This window comes from Crotalus tigris, unplaced genomic scaffold (genome assembly GCF_016545835.1).
Source record: "Crotalus tigris isolate CLP2741 ecotype Arizona unplaced genomic scaffold, ASM1654583v1 scf7180000024390.453493, whole genome shotgun sequence".
Classification (NCBI taxonomy): Eukaryota; Metazoa; Chordata; class Lepidosauria; order Squamata; family Viperidae; genus Crotalus; species Crotalus tigris.
This window is the reverse complement of record NW_024100560.1, coordinates 58,226-71,884: the sequence shown is the minus strand read 5'-3', so window position 1 is coordinate 71,884 and position 13,659 is coordinate 58,226. Positions and strand designations below refer to the sequence as shown.

The 13,659-nt window shown below is 38.4% G+C and overlaps 1 protein-coding gene across 1 annotated transcript; it reads left to right on the top strand.

Annotated features, from left to right (window-relative positions):
* The first annotated feature begins 10,205 nt into the window (after positions 1–10,205).
* Positions 10,206–11,132, top strand: LOC120301684 (olfactory receptor 14A16-like). The gene has a single exon (XM_039329213.1). It carries the CDS (start codon positions 10,218–10,220, stop codon positions 11,130–11,132), a length of 915 nt encoding a protein of 304 aa, XP_039185147.1. The 5' UTR covers positions 10,206–10,217.
* The last annotated feature ends 2,527 nt before the right edge of the window (positions 11,133–13,659 follow it).

Sequence of the window (13,659 nt, the reverse complement as noted above, 5' to 3'; positions counted from 1 at the left end):
TCCCTAAGACTTCGGGGGGCTGGAGGGCAATCTTAGACTTAAAAGGTCTAAACCTTTACTTGAGGTATAAGAAGTTTAAGATGCAATCACTTCAATCAATCTTGGCTAGCATCAGACAAGGTGACTTTCTTACCTCAATAGACCTGACTGAGGCATATTTGCACATTCCTATTTTTCCTAACCACCGCAAATTCCTCAGATTCAGTTATGCCCAACGCCACTACCAGTACAGAGCCCTACCATTTGGCCTCTCATTTGCACCGAGAGTATTTACAAAGGTACTGGCAGTGCTCGCAGCCCACCTTAGACAAATTCCAATTAGAATTCAATGCTATTTAGATGACATACTAATTCAGTCATCATCACTCCAAAATGCTCAGTCAGACCTCGCCCTAGCCATCAAGATCTTTCAGGAGCACAGGTTTTCTGTTAATTTCCAGAAAAGTCATACCATATCAACAACTCGGCTCCTCCATTTGGGCGCTGTTATAGACACAGACAATTGTATGGTCTACCTATCTCAGGACAGACGGAGCTCTATTCAGACCCTTGTACGTCGGATCCGAAAGGACAGAGTAGCCTCATTGGCCTCCCTATCACAGCTACTGGGGAAGATGGTGTCCTGCATGCAAATTGTGCATGGGCACGTCTCCATGCCAGAGAATTACAGTGGCTTCTCCTTCCATTTCAGAGACTTCACACCAGCACATCCCACCAGAAGGTCCGAGTTCCGTGGTCAGTGTTGAACTCCCTTCAATGGTGGGACTCTCCAGCACTGTCATGGGGAGCAGAATTCAAAGAGCCAGACAGGATTATCATCACCACAGATGCAAGCCTGTTTGGGTGGGGGGCACACCTCCACAGACACTGGGCTCAAGGTTGGTGGTCCAAGCAGGATCTAAAGAACAATATAAACTGGCTGGAACTCAGAGCCATACACATGGCCCTAAAGACATTCAGCAACATAGTACAGGGCCAGCATGTCCTGATTTTAACTGACAACATCACAGCCAAGGCCCATGTCAACAGACAAGGGGGGACAAGGTCCAGGCCTCTCTTGCAAGAGGCCAAATTGCTGGGGTCTTGGGCGGAATTAAATCTTGCCTCCATCAGGGCAGAGCACATATCCGGAGTGACCAACCAACAGGCGGACTCACTGAGCAGAGCCACCATGGACCTCTCCGAATGGCAGCTGGATCTGAAGGTGTTCAGAGAGATCGTGGACAGGTTTGGTTCCCCAACCTTGGACCTTTTTGCCTCCCCAACCAACTCACAACTTCCCAGATTCCTTTCCAGGTTCCCGTCTCCATCAGCGGAGGCAACAGATGCACTCCGCAGTTCCTGGCCCAGGGAACTGCTCTATGCCTTCCCTCCCCTACCGCTTTTTCCTGCCACGATCAGGAAGATCCTTCGCAAATGAGCAGAGGTCCTCCTGGTTGCACCGCATTGGCCGAGACGCTCTTGGTTCGCCGACCTGATGGAGCTCTCCGCATCCCCTCCATGGAGGATCCCAGCAAATCGCATCTCCCTCATTCAGGGGGAACTGCACCATCCGGACCCTCAATGGCTCCAGTTAACCATCTGGCACTTGAGAGGCAGGCCTTAGGCCGAGACTCATATTCGTCAAGGGTCATAGCCATGATTCAGCAATCCAGGCGACCCTCGATGAATAGAATATACGATGCCACGTGGAAAAGCTTCTGTAATTGGTGTTCGGTTCACAAAATTGACCTTTTGGCAGTTTCAGTGCCAGTCATCTTGGAGTTCCTGATGGATGGTCTGGACAAAGGGCTTTCCACAAGCACCATCCGTAGGCAGTTAGCAGTACTTGCCATAGTTATTTCCTGCAGCAATGAATCCTTAACACATCACCCTATGATACGCTCCTTCCTGAAGGGAGCTAACAACGCCAGACCACCAACTGTACATAGATACCCCTCGTGGGATCTTCATCAGGTTTTACAGGCTCTTGTTTCGCCACCCTTTGAGCCTATTGACACTTGTTTGTTCAAACAGTTATCGATGAAGGTGGCATTTCTTGTTCTGTAACTTCAGCCAGAAGGATCTCTGAGCTGGCTGCTCTTTCAGTGAGGAAGGACCTGTGTACTTTCCATAAGGATAGAGTAACCCTTAGGCTAGATCCCTCCTTCATGCCCAAGGTTAATTCCTTGTATCATAGATCTCAGGAAATAATTTTGCAGGACTTCTGTCCTAACCCATCAAATGACATAGAGCTTCAGTGAAACAAATTGGATGTGCGCAGGGCCTTATATTGTTATATACAGAGAACCTCATCCTTCTGCAAAACAGAGGCTCTGTTTGTGTCCTTTCACCCTTCGTCACTAGGACAAAAGGTTTCTTCACCCACAATAGGCAGGTGGATTAAAACTTGTATTTCTCTGGCATACCAGACTCAGTCACTCCAAGCTCCTAGGCATATCATGGCCCATTCCACCTGGGGCGCAGCTACTACAGCTGCCTGGTCTACCCAGACCTCTATAGAGGAAATTTGTAGGGCAGTAATGTGGGCATCGCCCTCTTCCTTTGTCCGTCACTACAAGATGGATATATATGTCTCTTCTATGGCTTCATTTGGCCACAAGGTTCTAGAACACGCATTAACATTGGATGGGACCCAGGCCCAAGCTAATTCCCACCCCTAGGGACACAGGGCTTTGGTATGTCCCCTCCGTGGGTTCTCCATCCAATCATGCTGGAGAAAGGGGCGTTGTCTTACCTGAATGCCTTTTCTCAGCATGATGATGGAGAATCCACTCCTTCCCATAAGGTCAGTTGGCCTGGTTCCCATATTGATCAGACGCGTCAGACTAAAGTCTGAGTATCACCTTAGCCTAAAACTGGGGTGCAGTTGGCACAGCGGGGGCGGTACTAAATTTCAGACTTAGTCTAATTGGAGCAGATAGATTGAGACAACCCATCCGTGGATTCTCCATCATCATGCTGAGAAAAGGCGTTCAGGTAAGACAACGCCCCTTTTTCTTATTGATTTCTTTAGATTTACATATTACCTATTCTACCAAAGGTATTTTATAGGTTTCCATGGTCTTACAGCTCATTTTATGAGCCTTTTTTTAGGTTTGTATTTGCAGTGTACTCAGGCAGTGAAATCCACCCTATAAAGCAGGGGTGTTAAACTTGCAATGTCACGTGATGTATCAGGAAGTATTGCAACTTTTTTTTCATTGCCGGCAATGGGGTGGGTGCAGTTTCACTATGACACATCCAGCCCAAGCACCGGCAGTTTAACACTCCTGCTATAAAGGAATATGGCTTGAATTACAACAATGAACTATAACTTGCCTGTTTGCAATCTCACAATATGCTTGAATTTTCCAGCCCTATGTTAATGATCTGGGTTTAATTAACCCAGGTCTCAGCTGCTCCCCTTGCTGTGATAGGCAGAATAGAGGTTGGGATTTCTTAAAAGCCAAAGGTAAAAAAGAATCCCAAGTGATGAAAATTTTTTTCAGGGAGTTCTCCTCACCTGATTCATGTTTCTCCTCTCACAATTTGGATTGCTGGAATCACTGCTGTCCCACTTCTGTTAACATCATTCTGAGATATGTTATGGGACAATTGATATTGGAGCCTTACAAGGTACCTATAGAGTTGTTAATGTCCAATTATGTTAATAAGCACAGAGAAGTAAGTTTTATCTCAGTTTGCTAATTATGTTAATAAGTACACAGAAGTTAATTTTATTTTGGTTTGCTAATTATTTTAAGAAGCAGAAGGTTTCATTTTGATCTACAGGACTCTTGAGGGAAAAACATCAACAGATAATAATAAACCTTCATAATAAGATCCTCTTAAAGTGCAAATAGCTGTTTCACTACATGAAAATTAGATCGATAGTAAGAAGAATAGCACCAGCAAAGCCATTTCAAATCTGTGTGTATATCAATAAAAGAAATGGATATTTAAACTATTTCCAAATACCTTTCCAATTTTAAATATTAAAGTATTATTGCTGAAAATGTGGATTCATTTAGTTGAAAGAAGTTCTGAGATTGTCAGAGTTCATAGTTGTAACAGGCTGCATCTCATTTTGTGGCCAATCTACCCTGGAAGGAACAGAGGTTTCTATTTTTTTTTTTTCAAATTGAACTATCAGTTTCCCTCTGTTGAAAAAGGAGATTTATTAATTCATTCTTCCAACGTCTCAATTCTTTTTTCAAAATATTTTCCAGATTGTGTATCATGTGTAGTATCACCTGATGAATGTCAAGATAATAGTTATGCTGTAAGTAAAGGGTATTTCTCTGTTTAATTATATATTTGATTAAATAGATGTTTAGGAATCTATTATTTATATGTTAGATTTAAAAGTTATGTTTTTTTTTGCCAAATAGGTGGTAAGGCATCTGAGAAAAATATTCCCATCTGCCTGTCACATAAAACACACACATACAGACATAATCCACCAGAAAGCAATGTCTATTTTCAACATTTCAAAGTAAAAGATACAGCAATTTATTGTTATATTCATTTGCTAGATTTACATGGTTTTTCTTCTAGAAGCACAGAGCATCATGAATACCACGTCCACCATTTTTTTTTGACAGTATCACAATCCTGTAGGAATGGCAAGTTTGAGACTCATTCAAAATATTCCCAGTAATTTTCCAGGGTTGAAAATTAACTTTAACAGGGGATTCCTAGTCCTAGGCAATACTTTTGACCAGTGCATGAAACAATGAAACTGGAAGTAGAAAACTTAACACCATGCTTTTATATAATAGCAGAAAATTCTCTGGACAAGTGGAAAATAGTTTATTTTAAGAGGGTTGAAGGAGAGCGGGAAATGGACTTCATACATCTAATTGAGAAATGATCTTATTTGTTTTTTTGGGAGGAAGATAGATTTTTTTGGAGATTGGATTTATTGCATTAAAGTAATCACCAATTGATAAAAATGGTATAAAGAAGCAAATGTGGATATTTGATCCGGGACCAATAGGGTTAATATTTGGGATGATTTGGGGTTGAAGCCATGGTAATTTTTCTGTGAGTTGATTAGAATAACAGTTTCTTAACATATAGTTTGGAATTTTAGTTTTGCTTTTCTCTTATTATTGTTCACAATTCTTATTACTTTGATACTTTTATATAATATGTTTATTATTATTATTCTGTTAACTAGCTTGTTATTATAGATTACTGGCTTACAATTTGTAAATACATTTAGTAGTTTAAAATTCTTTTGGCCTGTTTTGTAAGGAGTGGGAAATTAACATTGCTGTGTTATATTAATCAACATTCAACTAGGGAGGATATTATTGTATGTGTATATTTGTTAGTCTTTTTTTGAGTACAATGGATAGAAATTAACAAGAGAGTGCTCTGATATGCCCATCCTGCATTTATTTCTTCCGTGGTTTGATACTCTTCATTCTGTTCATGTTTACACTTCTTTTTTTTTTTTACTCTTCTATCCACATATCAAAATGCCATTTCTCAAAATCTGTTTAACTCCATCTTCTGCTTCCTTGCAGTTATGCCCTGCAGTTTTTTCTTAAATGATACATTGAGAATCAAACCACAGTGTCTTACTTCTTGCTCCTGGAATTCTCAAAAAATCGACATCTGCAACTTTTGCATTTCTTCTTCTTCTTTATGTTATATCTGGCAACTGTAACAGCAAATCTTCTCATCATCTCTGCAGTAGCTTTTGACCATCGATGGCACAGCCCCATGTACTTCTTTCTCATAAATCTGGCTCTGTAGGACCTAGGGCATCCCCAAATCCATGATAAATTCTCTCATGGACACTAGACACATCTCTTACATCACATATCAAAATGACATATTCTTCAAGAATCTTTCTAATGCCTGCTCCATCTGGAGATGTCAGAATTCTGATATGGGAATCAAAAGTCTGAGACTTACACAGAGAACAAGAGATTTGGAGTTATGTAAAAATTCCCCAATTCCTTTATTCAAACAAGCAAGAGGGAAAAACAAGATAGTTAGCTCAAATGAGCTCAGATGACCATTGACACTTTTTTAAAATGGAGAAATCAAAATATTTCACTAAATTCCTCAAAATATCATGTTCATTTGTATTGGTACTACTCTGCTTCAGAGTTATAGCATATGATAACCCATGCCGTAACACAGAGTCTTATTCTGTTTGAGGAGATGTGAGCTTTTTGAGGTAAGTCAGTCAAGAAATCAACTCCTTGAGTTTCCTGGAAATGGACTTTTATAGTCATGAAAGACTGATTATATTTTCCTTTCCCTCCTTTTTATACAGAAGTGAGTTAGCTTGGAGACAGTTTGATTTTTTTAAAGCTTTGCTCATTTCCTTGGTGCCAAAATAGACCATTTTTGACATTGTTGCTGCATAGCTTTTCAATTGATTTCAGGCATCATATCAAGACATGCTTTCTTTAAGCATGGTTTGTAAAATAGAAGGAAGATAAAGTTTCAATCTAAAGTGGCAACAAGAAAAAAATGAGTGTGACCAGAACCAATAAAAACTGAAAGAGTTGGAAAACTCTTGAGATAATCAAGACTTCTGGGAAAGAAAATCTATGTGTCCAAAAAAAGGAGACTTGCAGTGCCGTGAAAGGCCATCTCCTATTCTTTTCGCATATCAGTGTAAGATATCAGTGCATTTGTAAAAGAATTGAGTGTGGCATCAAAATACTGATGTACTGACTTTATCAATGTGACCACCCTTGCTCCCACATAATAACAGCATAGCTTTTCTTTCTACTGAGGATAATAATTTCTAGAGATATTCTTAATGTGTATATTTCTTAAATATTTTTGTAAATAGATTTTATAACTTTGGAAATATTCTTTACTTGAATAAAATATGCTAAAGTATGAAAAATGTTGCAATCTGTGTCTTGATGTTTTGTCAGATAGGGTGTGGATGGGTTCTTTTTACTCTCAAGATTATGAACTAAAAATAGGGCAATGGATTTTTTATATGTATTTTCTAGACTTACTTTGGTATTTTTTCCTAGAAGCACAAAGCATGATACATAACATATCAATCAATTTTCCAACACAATCACAATCCTGTATGAGTTGGAAGAGGTTGTAACTGGTCCAAATGTTCCCAATAATCTGAAATCTTAGGCAAACCTAGGCAATTTCAGGAGATAAAATTGTCCAAACTGGAAATAGAAAAGAAGGGAAAATCTGAGGTCGGTGGTTAGTTCTTGAGTACAAATGGATAGTAATTAATAAGTGAATACTATAATATGCCCGTCCTTGCAATAGTTTTTCCATAGTCTGTTTTTCTCTTCATTCTGTTCATGCTTTACACTTTTTGTTTATTGTTCTCACTACATATCAAAATGCCAATTTCCTAATTTTATCCACCTTCATCTCCTTTCTCTTTTCCTTAGAGTTATGCCCTGCCACTTTGTCCTAATGTTTGCTAATTTTGTCCTAATTTTTGCTCCTGGAATTCCTAAAAAATTGGCCTATCCAGCTTTTACATCTTTTCTTGTTCTTTGTGTTTTATCTGATAACAGTAACAAATCTTTTCATCATCACTGCAGTAGCTTTTGATCATCAACTATGAATTTCTTTCTAATGAATTTGGGTCTATAGAAACTGGGCATTATTTCACCAATTGTCCCCAAATCCATGATAAACTCTCTCATGGACAACAGAAAGCATCTCTTACTTTGGTTGTGTTGCTCAAATCTTTCTTTTTCGATCCTTTGGGGAATCTAATTTCTCCCTCCCCTCTATCATGGAATATGATTGATATGTTGCAATTTGCCATCCACTGCACTATGAGATGACGATGAATTGGAAAGTCTGCCCTGAAATATTGACTCTGGTGTGGATAACAAATCTCCTCTACAGAATGTGGCATACCATTGGGACCTTTTTCATCTTTTTTTTGTTCTAGTGTGGTCAACCAATTCTTGTGTGAAATTCCACAATTACGGTACTAAAATTATCCTGCTCTGCCTTCAATCTACTTGAGGTTGGAGTTATTGTGACCAGTATCACTGCTGGACAAAGTTTTCTACTTATATTATTGTTGATTTCAATTATCACTACTTTCCTTCAAAGTTATGGCATATGTTTTTTGGGACTCCTACACTAATGTCATTGATTTTTATAGTTTTATTGTGGTTGTGTAACTATTGGCATTCCACTAAGTTTATATGGGTTTCCTGACCTTTTTTTCTGCCTTTTCTTTTATAATTTGCAGAATTATTTTCCACCTCTGCATTAATAATGTGGGCATTCCTAGCCAAGGTCAAGTTCTTCCCCTACATATGGCATACAGAAATAGAGGTTGGGATTTTTTAAAAGCTGGAACTGAAAGAGAATCTCAAATGTTGAATTATGTGCAAGGAGGTCTTCTCATTTGATTCATGATTTCCCTCTCACAATTCACACTGCAGCCCCCCATTCTGTTAACAATCTGAAATATTGTTATTCTATGGGATAGTGATAACTGGTCCTGGAGGAAGCTGTTGTGTTCTTAATGTCCAATTATGTTAATAAGCACAGAAGAGTCAGTTTCATTTTGGTATACAAGTCTCTTGAGAGAAACAAAACAAAGATTAATAAACAGAAATTTCTATGACTGCAGATAGATAAAATTTTCAATACATGAAAAATAGTGAGACAGCATTTACTTAGTGGTAAGATATCTAACAGTCTTAAAGGCACGGAATATATCATCTATATAGAGACAAATTGTCAGTTATAAATGGAAAGTTTAACAAAAAGGGTATTTCCCACTTTTTCTGGCACAAATTGGGGTTTATTTCAGTATGTTTTATATGTTATATTTCCGGGCTGGTTTTGTAACTTGTCTGCTGGAAAAGAATTTAAGTGAAAAATTGCATGAGGCAGTTTTCTACTATAATGGAATAAGAAGTTAGGCAATTTGGGGGGAGAAAATAAAGGTTTCTTTATGGTATTTTTTTCAAAAATTGGAACTTAGGCAATATATTTAAAGTTACTATTAAGCAGAATATCATTTGGAGAGATTTTTATGCAGACTTTAAATAATGAATAAATTACATATTTAACATTGGTACCTTTTCCACATGATTATTATAAAGAATAAAAAACAAATTATAATTTGCAGAAATTTGGACCAAACCTTCATGCATGAAGTGATCACTAATTGGTGAATTAGCATTGGCAAAGTTATCTCATAATCTATCTGTATATGAATAAAAGAACTGTATAGCAAGATACCTAAATTTCTTTTTATGTCTGTTTTTAAACTAGTTAAGTATTATTGTTGAAAATGTGCTCACATGTCATTTGTCATTACCTACCCAAACTCTACTGCAGACATTATTGGTTTGTATTGGATGGGAGACTGCCTTTTCAAAATTAGTTTTCATTTCCTTGTGAATATTGGATAAGAGGATTTATTAATTTATTTGCTAAAGTTTGATGTCTTTTGATTAAATATATTTAACAATAGCATAATTGTGCTTTATGACCAAGTGAATGTCAAAATAGCACATATTGTAACTAAAATTCTTTCATTTTCTATTTAATAATATGCCATTAAATGTATCTTTATTAATTTTATATTTATGTATTATTTTAAAGGCTTTTCCCCTTATTACTTTAGCCTAATATCTGGTAGAGAAATTGAGAAAAAAAACTATTATGATCATTTACATAAATTACCCATAGAGAAATTATACAAGGAGCAAATAACTCAAGATTTCCAAATAAGATACATACAAATTATTTTTATATTTACTGGCTAAATTTACATTGCCTTTCTTCTGAAAGCAAAAAGCACCATACATAGTTTTTTTTTTTAAAAAAAAATTTCAACACTACCACAATCCTGTAGGAGTGCAGACACATGACGATGGGTTTAATTATCCCAAGTAATCTTTCATTGAAGAAAATAGACCTGCATCAGTTTTGGTCTACTCCTAGGCAATGTTTTTGATCACTGCATAAGTTAACACAACTGAAAAGAGGAAAGAAGGAAAAATGTGAAGATGATAGTTCGTTATTTAGAACAGAAATAAATGACAAGAGTGTGCTCTAATATCCCCATCTTACAATTCTGTTTTCCGTGCTCTGACTCTCTGTTCATTCTGTCCATCCTTGATATTTTTTATATATTTTTTTATTTTCACCACATATCAAAATGCCTCCTCCAAAATTTTATCTAACCAAATTTCCCTTCTCTGTTTTCTTGCAGCTGCCAACTTTGTCATAAATGAAACATGGAGAATCAAACCACAATGTCTTATTTTCTGCTGCTGGAATTCTCAAAAAATCGGCATTTGCAGCTTTTGCATTTCTTCTTCTTCTTTGTGTTATATCTGGCAACTATAACAACAAATTTTCTCATCATCTCTGCAGTAGCTTTTGATCATCGACTGCACAGCCCCATGTATTTCTTTCTCATGAATTTAGCTCTGCAGGATCTGGGCTCTGTTTCAGTCATTGTGCCCAAATCAATGATAAATTATATCATGGACACCAGACGCATTTCTTACTTTGGTTGTGTTGCTCAAATCTTTTTCTTTCTATCCTTTGGAGCTTCTGATTTCTCCCTCCTGACTGTCATGGCATATGATCGGTATGTTGCCATTTGCCATTCATTGCATTATGAGATGGTGATGAATTGGAAATACTGTATTGAAATAATAATTCTAATATGGGTTACCGGTCTCTTCTATGGAATGTTGCATACCATTAGTACTTTTTCTGTTCTGTTTTGTTCTAATGTGGTCAGCCAATTCTTCTGTGAAATTCCACAATTGCTAAAACTATCCTGCTCTGGATTAAATCTTCTTGAAGTTGGAATTGTTGTATCCAGTATTATTGTTGGAGTAGGTTGTTTTATTTTTATAGTTGTATCTTATGCAGTGATATTCATGGCAGTGTTAAGAATTCCTTCTGAACAAGGAAGGCAAAAAGCTTTATCCACCTGTATTCCCCATCTTACAGTAGTGTCAATGTTTTTATTAACTGGATGCTTTGCCTATCTGAAACCTTCCTCTAACACTCCATCTTACATAGATTTGGGGTTGACTGTTCTGTATGCCCTCCTTCCACCTCTGTTCAATCCAATCATCTATAGCATGAGAAATAAGAACATCAAATGTGTCCTTTCTCAACTGTGGAGATTGTGACAAATTCTTTTAATGTTCATCATATTCAGCATCATTTTCCTGTCTTTTCTTTTTATTTTGTGAATAAATATGGTAAAAAGGTATAGTTGGGATGGAGGCAAATCTAATCTCTCAAACTGAACAACATATCACTCCGTATATTGCTTAATTAATATCTTGCATCTCTAATTACTGTCCATGCACTTTACAGATGCTAAACATGGATTCTTGGGAGCTCCGGCATTTTACATGCTAACAATTCCTTATGTTTAGTGAAGTGAGTACCAGGGTGTAATCCGATTGGGGAAACACTTGAAATGCAGAGAAGGTTTAAATGATGTGTTCTATTTTTCTCTGTGCTTTCCTGTATGAAATGGCTTCCCCCTAATGCTGGCCCCTTTAATGCTGGGCTCATTAAGGCTTTAAGAAGAGGCTGGATTTCTGCTTGAATAAGGGGTTCAACTAGAAGATGTCCAAGGTCCACTATTCCAATCGATTTATTGATTGGTCCATAATATGGCCAGCTAAAACTTCAGATTTTCCAAAGTATATAGGCCTCTATAACATTTCCCTCCTGAAATGGTTATTTCCTCACAAACTTTGATATTTTGCTCCTTTCAGTGAGCCTAAAGTCCTGGCAATTGTGTCCCTATATTTTTCCTGGCAACACTTTTTTTCAGAAGGGTTTGCCATTGCTTCCATTCAAGGACTGAGAGAGAGGGACTGGCCCAAAGTCATACAGCTGACTACATTCCTAAGGTGAAATAGAAATTCCAGTCTTCTCCAGCATGATTGGATGGAGAACCCACGGATGGGTTGTCTTAATCTATCTGCTCCAATTAGACTAAGTCTGAAATTTAGTACCGCCCCCTCTGTGCCAACTGCACCCCAGTTTTAGACTTAGTCTCTTTGCCCCAAGACGCGTTTTGTCTTCGCTCCTGGAGCAGAAGACTGTTTAATTCTATTTAATTACTTAGCTCAGGCTATTATTATTATTTGTTATTTTATTATTGATTCAGAATCGATTATATCTAGAAGAAAGATCAATTATCCCAGTCTGAAGCCTATTCAGGCTGACAGACTCACAATCCTCTCCCTCTGGGGGGGAGGAAACTTTTCCCTTCTTTGTTTTCCTCAGTTAGGGACAGCAAGATCAAACCTTTGATTTAGGTCGTTTTCAGAGCCTCATCAAGCCTGGAGGGAGCCTTCCCAGGTCCCTCGGCCCCAGCAGAGAGCAGCAGGTGAGAATTTGGGCGCGGCCCAATTTTCGGAGCCGGGAGGGCCTGTCAGGCCTTGGACGACAGCTTTTCCAGCCGGCCTAATCGAAGGGTTTGCCATTGCTTCCATTCAAGGACTGAGAGAGAGGGACTGGCCCAAAGTCATACAGCTGACTACATTCCTAAGGTGAAATAGAAATTCCAGTCTTCTCTTCTCTTCTCTTCTCTTCTCTTCTCTTCTCTTCTCTTCTCTTCTCTTCTCTTCTCTTCTCTTCTCTTCTCTTCTCTTCTCTTCCCTTCCCTTCCCTTCCCTTCCCTTCCCTTCCCTTCTCTTCCCTTCCCTTCCACTCCACTCCACTCCACTCCATTCTCCTTCTCTCCTTCAAAGCATCTGATTTCTCCCTCTTGACAGCCTGGCACATGATTGATATGTTGCCATTTGCAATCTGCTGCACTATGAGATTGTGATGACTTGGAAAGCAGCACTGAAATAACAACTCTAGTGTGAGTTATACGAATTCTTTATACAATGTTGCATGTAACAGGCAAGTTTTTCTTTTACACCTTTTTGTTCTAATGTTGTCAATAAATTTTTCTGTGATAGTCCACAACTACTAAAGTTATGTTGCTCTAGTTTCAATCTATTAGAGGTTGGAGTACTTGTGATCAGTGTCATTGCTGGATTAGGCTGTTTTACTTTCATTATATCTTATTCTATGATCTTCAAGGCAGTTTTAAAAATCTCTTCTAAACAAAGTAGGCAAAAAGCTTATCCACTTGTCTTCCTCACTTTATTGTAGTGTCTATGTTAGTATTAACTGGGAGTTTTGCCTATTTAAGATCTTCCTCTAATACTCCCTCTTACTTAGATTTTGGTTTGAATATTTTGTATTCCCTCTTCCCACCCCTATTAAATCCAATCATCTATAGCAGTGGTGACGAACCTGTGGCACGGGTGCCAGAGGCGGCACTCAGAGCCCTCTCTGTGGGCACGTGCACCGTGACCCCAGTCCTAGGCCTTCAGCTGCGTTTTATAAAACCTTTTCGCTTTAGGCCTCTGCTGCCCTGTCCCCCCCCAAAAAAAAGGTTCAATCAATCAGTCAATTTCAACTTCTCACAGAGAAAAAAAAAAGATCTTGCAAAGTTGGAATTGATTGATTGAATTTTTTCATCCCACCAAGTCTGCCATTACCACTGCAGCCATGCCCATCCAATGGGCCACACCAACCCAACTGACCACACCCAGCCAATGGGCCACACCCATCCGGCACCTGACAATGCATAAGGGGGTTTTGGGTTGCAGTTGGGCACTCGGTCTCTAAAAGGTTTGC